We start from the raw sequence: 16,394 nt of genomic DNA, 5'->3' as shown, positions 1-16,394 counted from the left end.
ACAATAATCAACTAAGACCTGAAACTATAAAAATTCTAGAAGGTAACATTGGAAAAATCCTTCTAGACATTGGCTTAGGCTAGGATTTCCTGACCAAGAACCCAAAAGCAAATGCAACAAAAACAAAGCAAAGTAGCTGGAACTTAATTAAACTAAAGAGCTTTTGCATGGCAAAAAGGTCAGCAGAGTAAACAGACAATCCACAGGGTGGGAGAAAATCTTCACAATCTATACATCTGACGAATGACTAACATCCAGAATCCACAATGAACTCAAACAAATCTATAAGAAAAAAACAATCCAATCAAAAAGTGGGCTAAGGACATGAACTGACAATTCTCAAAAGAAGATAAACAAATGGCTCTAAACATATGAAAAAATGCTCAACATCACTAATGATCAGGTAAATGCAAATCAAAACCACAATGCGATACCACCTTACTCCTGCAAGAATGGCCATAATCAAAAAACCAAAAAATAATAGATGCTGGCATGGATGCAGTGAATAGGGAACACTTCTACACAGCTGGTGGGAATGTAAACTAGTACAACCACTATGGAAAACTGTGTGGATTTACCTTAAAGAACTAAAAGTAGAACTACCATTTGATCCAGCAATCCCACTACTGGGTATCTACCCAGAGGAAAAGAAGTCATTATATGAAAAAGATCCTTGGAGGGGTCCATTCCAAGATGGCTGAATAGAAACAGCTCTGGTCAGTGGCTCCCAGTGTGATCGACACAGAAGACGGGTGATTTCTGCATTTCCAACTGAGGTACCTGGTTCATCTCACTGGGACTGGTCAGACAGTGGGTGCAGCCCACGGAGTCCAAGCCAAAGCAGGGTAGGGCATCGCCTCACCTGGGAAGTGCAAGGGGTCGGGGGAGTTCCCTTTCCTAGCCAAGAGAAACTGTGACAGACTATACCGGGAAAATCAGGACACTGCCACCTAAACACTGCGCTTTTCCAACAATCTTAGCAAACGGCACACCAGGAGATTATATCCTGTGCCTAGCTCAGCGGGGCCCACTCCCACGGAGCCTTGCTCACTGCTGGTCTAAGATCCAACTACCAGGTGGCAAGCCTGGCTGGGGGAGGGGCGTCCGCCATTGCTGAGGCTTGAGTTGGTAAACAAAGCCTCCAGGAAGCTCGAACTGGGAGGAGCCCACTGAAGCTCAAGGAGGTCCCCCTGCCTCTGTAGACTCCACCTCTAGGGGCAGGGCATAGCTGAACAAAAGACAGAAGAAACTTCTGCAGACTTAAACGTCCCTGTCTGACAGCTCTGAAAAGAGCAGTGGTTCTCCCAGCACGGTGTTTGAGCTCTGAGAATGGACAGACTGCCTCAAGTGGGTCCCTGACTCCCATGTAGCCTAACTTGGAGACACCTCCCAGTAGGGGCTGACTGACACTTCATACAGCTGGGTGCCACTCTGAGACAAAGCTTCCAGAAGAAGGATCAGGCAGCAACACTTGCTGTTCAGCAATATTTGCTGTTCTGCAGCCTCTGCTGGTGATACCCAGGCAAACAGGGTCTGGAGTGGACCTCTAGCAAACTCCAACAGATCTGCAGCTGAGGGACCTGACTGTTAGAAGGAAAACTAACAAACAGAAAGGAATAACATCAACAAAAAGGACATCCACACCAAAACCCCATCTGTAGGTTACCATCATCAAAGACCAAAGGTAGATAAAACCACAAAGATGGGGAGAAACCAGAGCAGAAAAGGTGAAAATTCTAAAAACCAGAATGCCCCTTCTCCTCCAAAGGAACACAGCTCCTCGCCAGCAACAGAACAAAATGGGACAGAGAATGATTTTGACAAGTTGGCAGAAGTAGACTTCAGAAAGTCGGTAATAACAAACTACTCCGAGCTAAAGGAGGATGTTTGAACCCATCGCAAGGAAGCTAAAAACATTGAAAAAAGATTAGACGAATGTCTAACTAGAAATAAACAGTGTAGAGAAGACCTTAAATGACCTGATGGAGCTGAAAACCATGGCACGAGAACTACGTGGCACATGCACAAGCTTCAGTAGCTAATTCGAACAAGTGGAAGAAAGGGTATCAGTGATTGAAGATCAAATTAATGAAATAAAGTGAGAAGAGAAGTTTAGAGAAAAAATAGTAAAAACAAAAGAACAAAGCTTCCAAGAAATATGAGTCTATGTGAAAAGACCAAATCTACGTTTGACTGGTAGACCTGAAAGTGACGGGGAGAATGGAACCAAGCTGGAAAACACTCTTCAGGATATTATCCAGGAGAACTTCCCTAACCTAGCAAGGCAGGTCAACATGTACATTCAAGAAATACAGAGACCACCACAAAGATACTCCTCAAGAAGAACAACCCCAAGACACATAATTGTCAGATTCACCAAGGTTGAAATGAAGGAAAAATCTTAAGGGCAGCCAGAGAGAAAGGTCAGGTTACCCACAAAGGGAAGCCCATCAGACCAACAGCGGATCTCTCGGCAGAAACTCTACAAGCCAGAAGAGAGTGGGGTCCAATATTTAACATTCTTAAAGAAAAGAATTTTCAACCCAGAATTTCATATCCAGCCAAACTCAGCTTCATAAGTGAAGGAGAAATAAAATCCTTTACAGACAAGCAAATGCTGAGGGATTTTGTCACCACAAGGCCTGCCTTACAAGAGTGATCCTGAAAGAAGTGCTAAACACGGAAAGGAACAACTGGTACCAGCTACTGCAAAAACATGCCAAATTGTAAAGACCATAGATGCTAGGAAGAAACTGCATCAACTAATGGGCAAATAACTAGCTAACATCATAATGACAGGATCAAATTCATACATAACAATATTAACCTTAACGTAAAGGGGCTACATACCCCAATTAAAAGACACAGACTGGCAAATTGGATAAAGAGTCAAGACCCATCAGGGTGCTATATTCAGGAGATCCATCTCACGTGCAGAGACACACATAGGCTCAACATAAAGGAATGGAGGAAGATCTACCAAGCAAATGCAAAGCAAAAAAAAAAAAGCAGGGATTGCAATACTAGTCTCGATAAAACAGATTTTAAACCAACAAAGTTCAAAAGAGACAAAGAAGGCTATTATATAATGGTAAAGGCATCACTTCAACAAGAAGAACTAACTATCCTAAATATATATGAACCCAATACAGGAGCACCCAGATTCATAAAGCAAGTCCTTAGAGACTTACAAAGAGACTTATACTCCCACACAATAATAATGGGAGACTTTAACATCCCACTGTCAACATTAGACAGGTCAACGAGAAAGAAAGTTAAGAAGGATATCCAGGAATTGAACTCAACTCTGCACCAAGCAGACCTAATAGACAGCTAGAGAACTCTCCACCCAAAATCAACAGAATATACATTCTTCTCAGCACCACATTGCACTTACTCCAAAATCAACCACATAGTTGGAAGTAAAGCACTCCTCAGCAATTGTAAAAGAAGAGAAATCACAACAAACTGTCTCTCAGACCACAGTGCGATCAAATTAGAACTCAGGATTAAGAAACTCACTAAAAACCACACAACTACATGGAAACTGAACAACCTGTTCCTGAATGACTACTGGGTACATTAACAAAATGCAGGCAGAAATAAAGATGTTCTTTGAAACCAATGAGAACAAACACACAACGTACCAGAAACTCTGGGACACATTTAAAGCAGTGTGTGGAGGTAAATTTATAGCATTAAATGCCCACAAGGGAAAGCAGGAAAGATCTAAAATCAACACCCTGACACCACAATTAAAAGAACTAGAGAAGCCAGAGCAAATAAATTCAAAAGCTAGCAGAAAGCAAGAAATAACTAAGATCAGAGCAGAACTGAAGGAGATAAAGACACAAAAAACACTTCAAAAAAACCAATGAATCCAGGAGCTGTTTTTTTGAAAAGATCAACAAAACTGATAGACTGCTGGCAAGACTAATGAAGAAAAGAGAGAAGAATCAAATAGATGCAATAAAAAAATGATAAAGGGGATATCATCACCAATCCCACAGAAATACAGACTACCATCAGAGAATACTATAAACACCTCTACACAAACAAACTAGAAAATCTAGAAGAAATGGACAAATTCCTGGACACACACACTCTCCCAAGACTAAACCAGGAAAAAGCTGAATCGCTGAATAGAGCAATAACAGGCTCTGAAATTGAAGCAATAATTAATAGCCTACCAACCAAAAAAAGTCCAGGACCAGACGGATTCACAGCCGAATTCTACTGGAGGTACAAAGAGGAGCTGGTACCATTTCTTCTGAAACTATTCCTATCAACAAAAAAAAGAGGGAATCCACCCTAACTCATTTTATGAGGCCAGCATCATCCTGATACCAAAGCCTGGCAGAGACACAACAAAAAACGAGAATTTCAGACCAATATCCCTGATGAACATCAATGCAAAAATCCTCAATAAAATACTGGCAAACTGAATCCAGCAGCACATCAAAGAGCTTATTCACCAAGATCAAGTTGGCTTTATCCCTAGGATGCAAGGCTGGTTCAACATATGCAAATTAATAAATGTAATCCATCACAGAAACAGAACCAAAGACAAAAACCACAAGATTATCTCAATAGATGCAGAAAAGATCTTCAACAAAATTCAACAACCCTTCATGCTAAAAACTCTCAATAAATTCGGTACTGATGGAACGTATCTCAAAATTAAGAGCTATTTATGACAAACCCACAGCCAGTATCATACTGAACGGGCAAAATCTGGAAGCATTCCCTTTGAAAATGGGCACAAGACAGGGATGCCCTCTCTCACCACTCCTATTCAACATAGTGTTGGAAGTTCAGACTAAGGCAATCAGGCGGAAGAAACAAATAAAGGGTTTTCAATTAGGAAAAGAAGAAGTCAAATTGTCCCTGTTTGCAGATGACATGATTGTATATTTAAAAAACCCTATTGTCTCAGCCCAAAATCTCCTTAAGCTGATAAGCAACTTCAGCAAAGTCTCAGGATACAAAATCAATATGCAAAAATCACAAACATTCTTATGCACCAATGACAGACAGAGAGCCAAATCATGAGTGAACTCCCATTCACAATTGCTACAAAGAGAATAAAATACCTAAGAATCCAACTTACAAGGGATGAGAAGGACCTCTTCAAAGAGAACTACAAACCACTGCTCAATGAAATAAAAGAGAGAGGACACAAACAAATGGAAGAACATTCCATGCTCATAGAGAGGAAGAATCAATATCGTGAAAATGGCCATACTGCCCAAGGTAATTTATAGATTCAATGCCATCCCCATTAAGCTACCAATTACTTTCTTCACAGAATTGGAAAAAACTACTTTAAAGTTCACACGAAACCAAAAAAGAGCCCACATTGCCAAGACAATCCTAAGCAAAAAGAACAAAGTTGGAGGCATCACGCTACCTGACTTCAAACTATACTATATATATACAGTATAGTATATATAGCACAGTATTTGTATACTATACAAGTCTACAGTAACCAAAACAGCACGGTACTGGTACCAAAACAGAAATACAGACCAATGGAACAGAACAGAGGCCTCAGAAATAACACCACACATCTACAACCATCTGATCTTTGACAAACGTGACAAAAACAAGAAATGGGGAAAGGATTCCCTATTTAATACATGGTGCTGGGAAAACTGGCTAGCCATATGTAGAAAGCTGAAACTGGATCCCTTCCTTATGCCTTACACAAAAATTAAGATTAAAGACTTAAATATTAGACTTAAACCCATAAAAACCCTAGAAGAAAACCTAGTCAATACCATTCAGGACCTAGGCACAGGCAAGGACTTCATGACTAAAACACCAAAAGCAATGGCAACAAAAGCCAAAATTGACAAATGGGATCTAATTAAACTAAAGAGCTTCTGCACAGCAAAAGAAACTACCATCAGAGTGAACAGGCAACCTACAGAATGGGAGAACATTTTTGCAATCTACCCATCTGACAAAGGGCTAATATCCAGAATTTACAAAGAACTTAAACAAATTTACAAGACAAAATCAAACAACCCCATCAAAAAGTGGGCAAACGATATGAACAGACACTTCTCAAAAGACGACATTTATGGAGCCAACGGACACATGAAAAAATGCTCATCATCACCTGTCATCAGAGAAATGCAAATCAAAACTACAATGAGATACCATTGCACACCAGTTAGAATGGTGATCATTAAAAGGTCAGGAAACAACAGATGCTGGAGAGGATGTGGAGAAATAGGAATGCTTTTACAATGTTGGTGGGAGTGTAAACTAGTTCAATCATTGTGGAAGACAGTGTGGTGATTCCTCAAGGATCTAGAACTAGAAATACCATTTGATCCAGTGATCCCATTACTGGGTATATACCCAAAGGTTGATAAATCATGCTGCTATAAGGACAAATGCACACATATGTTTATTGTGGCACTATTTACAATAGCAGACTTGGAACCAATCCAAATGTCCATCAATGATAGACTGGATTAAGAAAATGTGGCACATAAACACCGTGGAATACTATGCAGTCATAAAAAAGGATGAGTTCATGTCCTTTGTAGCGATATGGATAAAGCTGGAAACCATCATTCTGAGCAAACTATCGCAAGGACAGAAAACCAAACACCACATGTTCTCACTCCTAGGTGGGAACTGAACAATGAGAACGCTTGGACACAGGGTGGGGAACATCACACACTGGGGCCTGTCAGGGAGTGGGGGAATGGGGGAGGGATAGCGTTGGAAGAAGTGCCTAATGTAAATGACGAGTTGATGGGTGCATCAAACCAACATGGCACATGTATACATATGTTACAGGCCTGCACGTTGTGCACATGTACCCTAGAACTTAAAAGTATAATAATAAAAGAAAAAATAAAAGAAAAAGATACTTGCACACACATGTTTACAGCAGCACAATTCACACTTGCAAAAATGTGGAACCAACTCAAATGTCCATCAATCAATGAGTAGATAAAGAAACTGTGACATACTATATATATATATATATATGAGATAGAATACTACTCAGCCATAAAAAGGAATGAATTAACACATTAGCAGTGACCTGGATGAGACTGAAGGCTATTATTCTAAGTGAAGTAACTCAGGAATGGAAAACCAAACACCATATGTTCTCATTAATAAGTAGGAGCTAAGCTATGAGGATGTGAAGGCTTAAGACTGACACAATGGGCTTTGGGGACTCGGGGGGGAAAGGATGGGAAGGGAGTGTGGTGTATACTGCTCAGGTGCACAAATTGGGTGCAGTGTATACTGCTCGGGTGATGGGTACACCAAATTCTCACAAATCACCTCTAAAGAACTTACTCATGTAACCAAACACCACCTGTTCCCTGATAACCTATGGAAATAAAAACATTGAAAAAAAACAACAAAAGACAAACAGCACTGGTAAAGATACCTATGTAATTATAAATGATATAAATGTATATTTCTTCTCCTTAAGTGATTTTAAAAGAAAAAGAAAAAAAAGTCCCTGTTTGTAGAGAATCCACACACTTAACTTTATGTTTCCTGTCACGGGAAAACCTCTAAGACTCTCACTCAGAGCTCTTTGCTTTTAACAGACATCTTGAATAAAACTAGTTACCTTGTTTCTCAGCCACAGATTAGAAATAGAAAACCAAATGAGATTCATGGGATATCAGAAGTCAGCTCACTAACAGTGAAGTAAAAGATGAACAGAAAGAAATAAAGACGTACAATTCTAAAAAGCAATCAGAGACATTTTTAAAAAGCATTGCAGTTTAGGTTATTTAATCTGCTAATTCTCAAACTTGTTGGTCTCAGGACCTTGTTGTACTTGTAAAACTTTCTGAGAACATTAAAGAGCTTTTTTAGTGTAAGTTTTATACATATACATATACATATAAAAAGTTATTAATATTTATACAAAACTAAGTGTTCATTAATTCATTCAAAACAGTAAACCCACACTAGTTATTAACATAAATAACATACTTTTATTTTAAAAAACTGTATTTTCAAAAAAGAAAATTTCAGTGAGAATAGTGCCATCATTTAATATCATGGTTGAATCTCTTTAATATCTAGCTTAACAGATGATAGGTAAATTCTCTTATCTACTTTTATATTCAGTCTGTTATGTTGCTTTAAGTATATGAACGAAAATTCAACTTTACAAAGATACATAATTTTGGAAAGGGAAGAAGTATTTAATAAGCCTTTTCAAAATAATTAATATTCTTTAATACCACACCAAAAAACTCAACAAGTGGTCGTTTCTTAAAAATATAGTTGCAATGAACTATATTGCAATATACCTGAAACCATATCATAAAATTTTGTACACTAAATTAAAATCCATTAGGTCTTTTACCCATGGTGATTTGACATTTAGAAAATATTGGTTCTCTGAGTCATGCAGGTTTTCCAAATGCCAATACATTTCCTTGTAAAATATAAAAAAGTGATATTTTAACAAATATGATCACCACAAATTTCATCAGAAGAGTCTATAAGCACTGGGAAGCTGTCAAGCTCACCACGGCAGCAAATATGTTTTACAAAGTTTCAACCTTCACATACATTTTATCATGACATGTACATTTTATCATGAGTCACAAATAAATGAGTTGCTTTCCTTGAAGAAAAGGCTCACTTCATTCATTTTCAGGAAAATGTGTACCAATTATCCTATTCTGAATAGTCTCCGTGACTGTTATCCTTTCAAGTAAAAATGTTATTCCACGAAAAAAGCATGTAGTTCAGCTCACAACTCAAATAATGTAAGTGCTTTTCCTGAGACAAACATCATACTTCAGTAGGCATCACACAGAATATTTGTAAGATGCATACTTAAAGGTCAAGATTTAATAAAATTAATAATGTTTACTGCTTCATCAAGGACAAGATTAAATAAAACTGGCACTTTTTTTTTTTTTAACTGCCAATGAATGGCAATAAAAATGCAATGACACTAGTAGACTTTGCTAACATCTTGATCCATGTTATGGCACCAGCAATTTTATGCATGATTGTTATTCACCATCAGCACAAATGCCAAAGCAGAAAAAAAAATCATAATAATTTTTTAAAAATTCCTAAGTAGACAACATCTTAGTATTATGATGCAGAGTTTTAACTCATAGACGCCCTGAAAGGATTTTGGGAATTCAAGGGTCTACAGACCACACTTTGTTCATCATTGATTTAACCTACTACATGGGTGATTGTCTCTACGTCTTAATGAAACCTAAGAGAATTTTTCCATTCACTTTTAAAGTTTGTAACTGATTATTTCATCAACAAAAGGCAAAACTGTATTCGTTAGATTCCACTTTTTAAAAAAAGATCAGTTAGTGTATATCTTAGAAACATTTCCTGCTAAAATGTTAATAAAACAACCCTTAGAACTTAATATTCAGTTGCCTGGCAATTATGCTTTATGTCAGTCATCTCATTTCCTTACCCATCTCATTTCCTGATAATTTTGCTAATACACATAGTATTTACATTTACATTTTCTGAGAAATGAAGATATTAAAATATGGTATAAGGGTTTTCAAAATAAAAAAAGACAAACTATCACCCACATTATGGATAACTGCCACCCTGCATGCCTCAATTCAAGACAGAGTCAGGGGTTACGAGAGTCAGAGAGGCAGAGGTAAAGTACCTAGGAATATAAAAGCTCATAAGAATGACCAGTCAAACTGAGGCAACAACCTGAAGAGAATAGCTTTCTAACTGCAAAAACAGGCAAAGACATGAGTTGCAAGATTAGACCTTGAGAAGTCACAAAGAGTTTGGTTGGAAGGAGGTAGGGAGACATGGGCATAAGGCCAACTGCCCCCATCAATGCGTAGTCAGGTGCAAGGCTGCAGAGAATTTTACACAGAGAATCTGCATTAAATTTTCACTGAAAAAGTAAAATCAAGCCAGTGTAATAAGAGAGTAAATAATTTATTTCAAGGGCAATGCACTGCATTCAAACACACTGCATCATCTCCACTCAGATACTAAATTTCAATATTACCTTTTTTCTCTTCTTCTTCTTCTTCACAAAATTCTGCTAGAGAAAACGCTTCTTTGAGTTGCTCTAATTCAACTTTTAGAGTTTCTAATTCTTCTCCACTCAGAGAATTAAGGATAGATTTCACCTGAATGGATATAAGAATAAAATGTTATAGGAGTATGAAAGAAAAGAAAAACATTCACAGATAGGGAAGAGACTATATATAGACCATATTGAAGTCAAAATTACGAGCTCACCAGTCAGCACAAGTTATTCCTTAAGAACCTTAACACAAGAGGCTGGTTATGACAGAAAGGTAGGGAGACTCTGTACTTCTAAAAGTAATACCAGCCAGAAATTTCTGGAAATTATCAGTGTTTAACAACGGCTTAGAAATCACAGAAAAATGAGATAATCTTAAATCAATTAAAAGCTAACAGGTAACTGTACAAATTGGCAGCTCAAGTCAACAGGTTTCTTGGCAGCCTAGGTCAAAAAAACTAAAAACAAAACAAAACAGAAACCAAAGCGAAGAAAAAACAACAAATGTCATATTAAGACCTCTTTGTTAATCTGCCTTTTTTGTCTAAATTTAAAGAAATAATACTTGACTAATTCTATTTCTAGCAATTAGTTCAAACATCAGTTTTAAATTTATTTTGTGGTAGTATTTCCAAGGCATCTCAAGCCGCTATCAATACATTTCATCTTCCAAATGTACAAAGAGAAAAGAAACTACGCAGCGTTCTTTTACTTGAAGACTTTCTCCAGTTGAGATTTTGGCTTGGAATTACCTTTATTTCACTTTCTCGGGAAAGCATCTCCAGAGCTTCTAGATGTGAAAGGCCTTGAAATTCATCAAAGAGTAACCCATAATGAGTTTTCTTGTCTGTTTCCATAGTAACCTCATTGGAGTTCCATATCTCTTCTTTCTCCTTCGCCTCTCGTAAAACCTAAAAAGAGATGGAGGCATTACACTGTAGCAAACAATGAGAGCTCAAGGGTGAGTTCTGAGAATTGAAGGAAGCAAAGCTTAGACATATTACAGTACAGAGGATTGCCCTTTCATTCTTGGCATTGCAATTCAAATCTGGTAGACTAAGGAGCTACAGAAAGAAAGATGATCACACACAATTTGAGACGGTGTTTCACTGTCACCCAGGCTGGAGTGCAGTGGCACGTCTCTGCTCACTGCAACCTCTGCCTCCTGAGTTTAAGCTATTCTCGTGTTTCAGCCTCCCGAGTAGTTGGGATTATAGGCCTACGCCACCATGCCCAGCTAATGTTTTGTATTTTTAGAAGAGACGGGGTTTCATTATGTTGGTCAGGTTGATCTTGAACTCCTGACCTCAACTGACCCACTCGGCCTCCCAAAGTGCTGGGATTACAGCTGTGAGCCACCGGGCCTGGTCACATAATTTGATCCTAGAAAGTGCAAATAACACCCAAGGAACCAGGTGTTTCTCTGAAAGTGATTTAAACATTAAAAAAAAAAAAAAAAAAAAAAAAAAACCCTGACAAGGTTTAGCATTTTCTACTGCACTGATGGGAGGATCCTGTGAAAGGAGAAAGGAAAGAGGAGGAAAAAACAGCTGCGTATTTCTATAAACAGTAGAGCTCTCACCAATCCCTGACCCCCCAAAAAACACCTTAATAAAAATATTATTGAAAATTCTTGAAAAGAAAACACTAACAAGGTTTCAAGTAAACAAAGGCAAAAATACAGATCAAAACAGAAACAGGAAGTAAACACGTAAAGATAATCAGTACCTGAGATAGTGTAGCATTTCGGTTCATCAGACCCTTGGTTCTTTTAAATCCAGGATCCCCTTCAGCTATCACATCCATTGTCTTTTTTCCAATGAATTCTAAGGCATCCAAACCCCCACTGATAACACTCTTTCCCTAGAAAATACATGAAACCTCATTACAACAATATTGAGAAAACATAATTGTATGCATATTTTTATTATTATATAAAAATAGTGGCTAACAATACCAAGCATTGGCAAGAATGTAAGGCAAATAAAACAATCGCACACTGCTTGTGGGAATGTAAATAGGTATAACCACATTGGAAAACTGTTTGCCAACATCTACTACAGCTGCATGACCCAGCAATTCCACTCACGGTTACATCCTAGCAGAAATAAGTACAGAGGTTCATCAGAAGACATGTACAAAAATGTTCATAACAGCTGTTTGTAATAGCTACAAACTGAAAACTACCCCAACGCTCACCAACTATGAAATGAATAAATAAAATGTGACAAAGCTTCACAATGAAATACAACAAAGAAAATCAAATCTTCCACACAAACTCCATCATAGATACATTATACAAACATAATGTTGTGTGAAAGAAGTTAGCTACTATATGTGATTCCACTTATGTAAAGCTGAAATGCAGGCAAAATTAACCTATGATGGTAGAAGTCAGGATTATGGTTATCTTGGTGCAGGAGAGGGGAAGACACAGGAAACTGGGAGAGGACACAAGATGGTGGGGGGATCTGCTGTACGGTAATACTGTTTCTTACTCTGGGTGTTTCACACTGAAAATTCAAACAACACTTATTGTTTCATTCTTCTGTATGTATATTTCAATAAAAAGTTAAAATTTAAAAAAATACTAGCTATCTATCCTCATGTAGCAAAGATATTTAGCTTCCTAGACAATCCTTTCACAAATGTTTTTAATCATATATAGCTTTGCAAATATCTGTCATAAAGATCACATTTCCCCTTTGCCTAAAAGATGCAACTATGAGAAAAGTATTTTTGTAAAACAGACATTTTTTTAGGGCCACCAAATTAAGAATTCATAATACATATATTGCCTCTCTGTAACTCCTACTCCCTTATTGATACTCCTTTATTTCCTACTTTCATCCTTATTGCTTTACTGAAAGTTTTCAAGTAGCATTCACTCCACCCATAAGATCAAAGTGACTGGTCTTCAGTGGCCTGGACTCCTTTAAAAGTAATCAGTCCACATGTATGTTCGAAGAAAAGAGAGAGAAAGATGTGCAAGTTCATTATAATTATGGAAAGGAATGGGCCACCTTGCACTTTTTTACTTACTGTGCTCTGAACAGCAGTAGAGATAGTTGAGAATACACCAAATGCCCCAGCCACCGGGGAGAAGTTTTCATTCTCTTTGGCATTTGTCTCTCCTACAAGAGGGAGGGGATGTGTAAACACGAAGCACAGGTCTCTTAACTCTTATGCTTTATTAGCATCTATGTGAATTTTTTAAAACTAGACCCTGCTTACTACACACAAGGCTTTAGCCCTTTTTATCATTTTAAACCATTTGCTTATTTTAAAATGAAAGCTAAGATAGGCAGTTTTCATTTTCATTTCATTTCAAAAATAAAATCCTGTTTTGTAAACAAACAGCTGACATATACAACAGACTACATGTTGTATGATTCCAATTATATAATCTTCGGGACAAAGTCAAACTATAAGGTCAGAAAACAGATCAGTAATTGCTAAGAACTGACAGTAAGTGGAACAGAGTGACTGCAAAAGGGCATGAAAGAACTTTTTTGGGGTAATAAAAATATTCTTATGTCTCAATTATCAATACAGATATAGGAAACATTCTATATATCTGTATTGATCATTCTATAAAGAATATTTTCTATATCTGCATAATCACAGTGTACTATGATTACACAGTATAAACAGAAGTATATATACTGGTCAAAACATGTAAAACTGTACTTCTAAAAAGAATAAATTTTACTGTGTGTAAATTATAACTCAATAAACCTGATTTTAAAATCCAGTCTATTTTAAATTTTGTTCTGGAAAATTATGATTAGTAGAAATCAAATAGACATACATTACAAAATGAGTATATTTCAAAAAAAATCTATTAACTTTAAAAATTTCACATAGGAAAACAACCATTATACCAAATAATTTAAGTATTATTAAATATTATAGAGAGGACTTCCACTTCCAGCCATAATAGATTAACTGGTATTAGATATGCCCTCCTGCCACAACAACTGAAAAATTGGACAACATATAAGAAGCAACTGTCTTCAGACATAGGACAATAGGCAGTACAAGACTTTGGTTCACACAAGAAAAAAAAAAGTAAACCTTACAACTGGCTTGGCTTTCTGTATAGAAGAGCTTTCCAGGCCATGACAGAGGGAGGAGAAACCCAAGTAGGGCATGGCAACCAGTATGAGTGGAAGAAACGGAGACTGGAATCTGGGAATGCTGAAGCAATCGAAATTTGCAGGTCAGAAAACCACAGAGAAGGAAGCTACATAGCTAAAGAGTTCTAAGAATCCGCATAGGCGTGCCCAAAGACACCTTTAGGTGTCTTTGCTTAAACACTGCACAGCTCAGGCACTGGGAGACTCCACAAGTCTGTACCAAGAACTACCACAGAGCTATAAGCTAAGCAATCCCCAGAGATCATGCTGAGAAACATCTGACTTCCAACCACCAAAGCAGAGACTTTATTAAACACCTGGGAATTAAGGTAGAGACTTCAGAAGAGTCAAGCCTTAGCAGTAAAGATAAATAGTACTTAGTTGGGGTAAAGGCCACTCTAGACTCACCCTAAACAAGCTTTACAAAAAGCCTTGGCCAGGAATGGCAGCTCACACCTGTAATCCCAGTACTTTGGGAGGCCAAGGCAGGAGAATCACTTGAGGTCAGGAGTTTGAGACCAGCCTGGCCAACATGGCAAAACCTCACCTCTACTAAAAATACTAAAATTAGCCGGGCATGGTGGCGCATGCTTGCAATCTCAGCCACTTGGGAGGCTAAGGCAGGAGAAGAGCTTGAACCCAGGAGGCAGAGGTTGCAGTGAGCTGAGATGGTACCACTGCACTACAGCCTGGACGACAGAGTGAGACTCTGTCTCACACACACACACACACACACACACAAAAGCCTTAAAAGCATCAATTTAAGTTGCAAATACCTTAACTGCCCACTGACAAAAGGAAAGCAGAAGATAGCACCCTTAAAAGGAAGACAACAAAATCCCTAACAGATGATCAATGACTTCCATCAGTGGCCTACACTTATCTCAAAATTCTGAAAAGATACATGTTGACTATAAGACATATCCCTGGCAGAGGAATTAACCCCCTTCCTCAGGAACTTTAGAAGATAGAAGGCGTTTAGTATCAAAAGGCAGTCCATTGTAATTTTGAAAAGTTCTCCCTGTTAAACTCTTTATTAAACTAAAACTTAACTCCATACAACTTCCACTGAGTAGTACTAGTTACTAGTTCTCTCCCAATAAACTATGAATAATAAACCTAATCCTCTTCTCCATGGTATTCTTCAGAAAAAGACCAGCATATTCTCCCAATCTCCCTTCTCCAGATTACCAGATTCAATATCTCTTATAAGACTTTCTCTCATAAGACTTTAATTCTAGACATTTCACTATTGTGAAAGAAAATAAAATCTCAGGACCCCAAATTTACTATCCCAAAAGATAAAGTTAAGCTGAAAGCTCAGTTACACAAAAACTGCCTTTCCTTTTGTTCCTAAGCAGAAAGGCCAGACAGAAGGCCAGATGTTTCCACAGGTAGCTACTGAACGTTTACTTTATCTCATGTAAACTGCCAATTTACTGAGCATAAGACACATACATAATTTACTCTACCTCTGCTCTTTCCTTTTACACACAAAATGTGGATTCAGTGAACACTGACCAAAGATTCAAAAGAAGGCAACCACTTGCCCCTCTTACCTACCCTCCCCTTTCTTTTCTTCCTCTTTCCCCTACAGCCCACTCCTTCTCCTTTAAATATTGAAGTCTCCAGACCCTCTTCAAAAAAAGTATGGAAGATAGTTTGTTTCTGTGGTTTGTGTTCCTTTTTCCCAGGTGTATCCTCAAACTTAGCAAAATAAACCTCTAACTTGATTGAGACCTATCTCAGATACTTTCTGATTTACACTATCTAGCTTACTCTTTTCAGGATTCACCCAGTTTTTCAAAGTCCTTCTTAAAACATGGCCCTCTGTGGTAGGTATCTTTCAGTGTCATGAAGATGCTGTTAACATATTCAAAGCCACTTCTAACCCCCTTTTTCCTTGCCTGCTAAACCCATATCCTGATCTTGAGGTTTCTGATAATGCCCACAACTCACTCACTCAGCACCTCTTGCTGCTACATCAAGAACATGAGATCCTGTTCCAGGCAATGGCATTGGAGAATAAACATGCTTGGGACTGCTGGAAAACATTTCCCCCCTTTAAAGAAAGAGGGATGCATGAGGAGAAATGACACTTCCCATCTACTTCATTCCTGACTTTGAGCATGGTTGTTTTAGAACACTGTACTTGGAGTTGCAGTATTATCAGGCAACCATAAAGAAACTATACAGAAATCAACAGAGAATAC

At 37.9% G+C, this 16,394-nt stretch overlaps 1 protein-coding gene across 6 annotated transcripts in view; it reads right to left on the bottom strand.

Annotated features, from left to right (window-relative positions):
• Positions 1–16,394, bottom strand: part of FAM114A2 (family with sequence similarity 114 member A2) — a 53,333-nt gene that overhangs the window by 30,767 nt on the left and 6,172 nt on the right. For all 6 annotated transcript variants that reach the window (XM_017875713.1, XM_017875714.1, XM_017875719.1 and 3 more), the window contains 4 exons: positions 13,085–13,176; positions 11,771–11,905; positions 10,795–10,953; positions 10,022–10,145 (listed from right to left, as the gene is read on the bottom strand). In XM_017875713.1, coding sequence (XP_017731202.1) covers positions 10,022–10,145; positions 10,795–10,953; positions 11,771–11,905; positions 13,085–13,176 — 510 coding nt within the window. The remainder of the gene's footprint in view (positions 1–10,021; positions 10,146–10,794; positions 10,954–11,770; positions 11,906–13,084; positions 13,177–16,394) is intronic.

The sequence above is a fragment of the Rhinopithecus bieti genome, unplaced genomic scaffold (genome assembly GCF_001698545.2).
Source record: "Rhinopithecus bieti isolate Rb0 unplaced genomic scaffold, ASM169854v2 scaffold_7673, whole genome shotgun sequence".
Classification (NCBI taxonomy): domain Eukaryota; kingdom Metazoa; phylum Chordata; class Mammalia; order Primates; family Cercopithecidae; genus Rhinopithecus; species Rhinopithecus bieti.
This window is presented reverse-complemented; position numbering and strand designations above follow the sequence as displayed.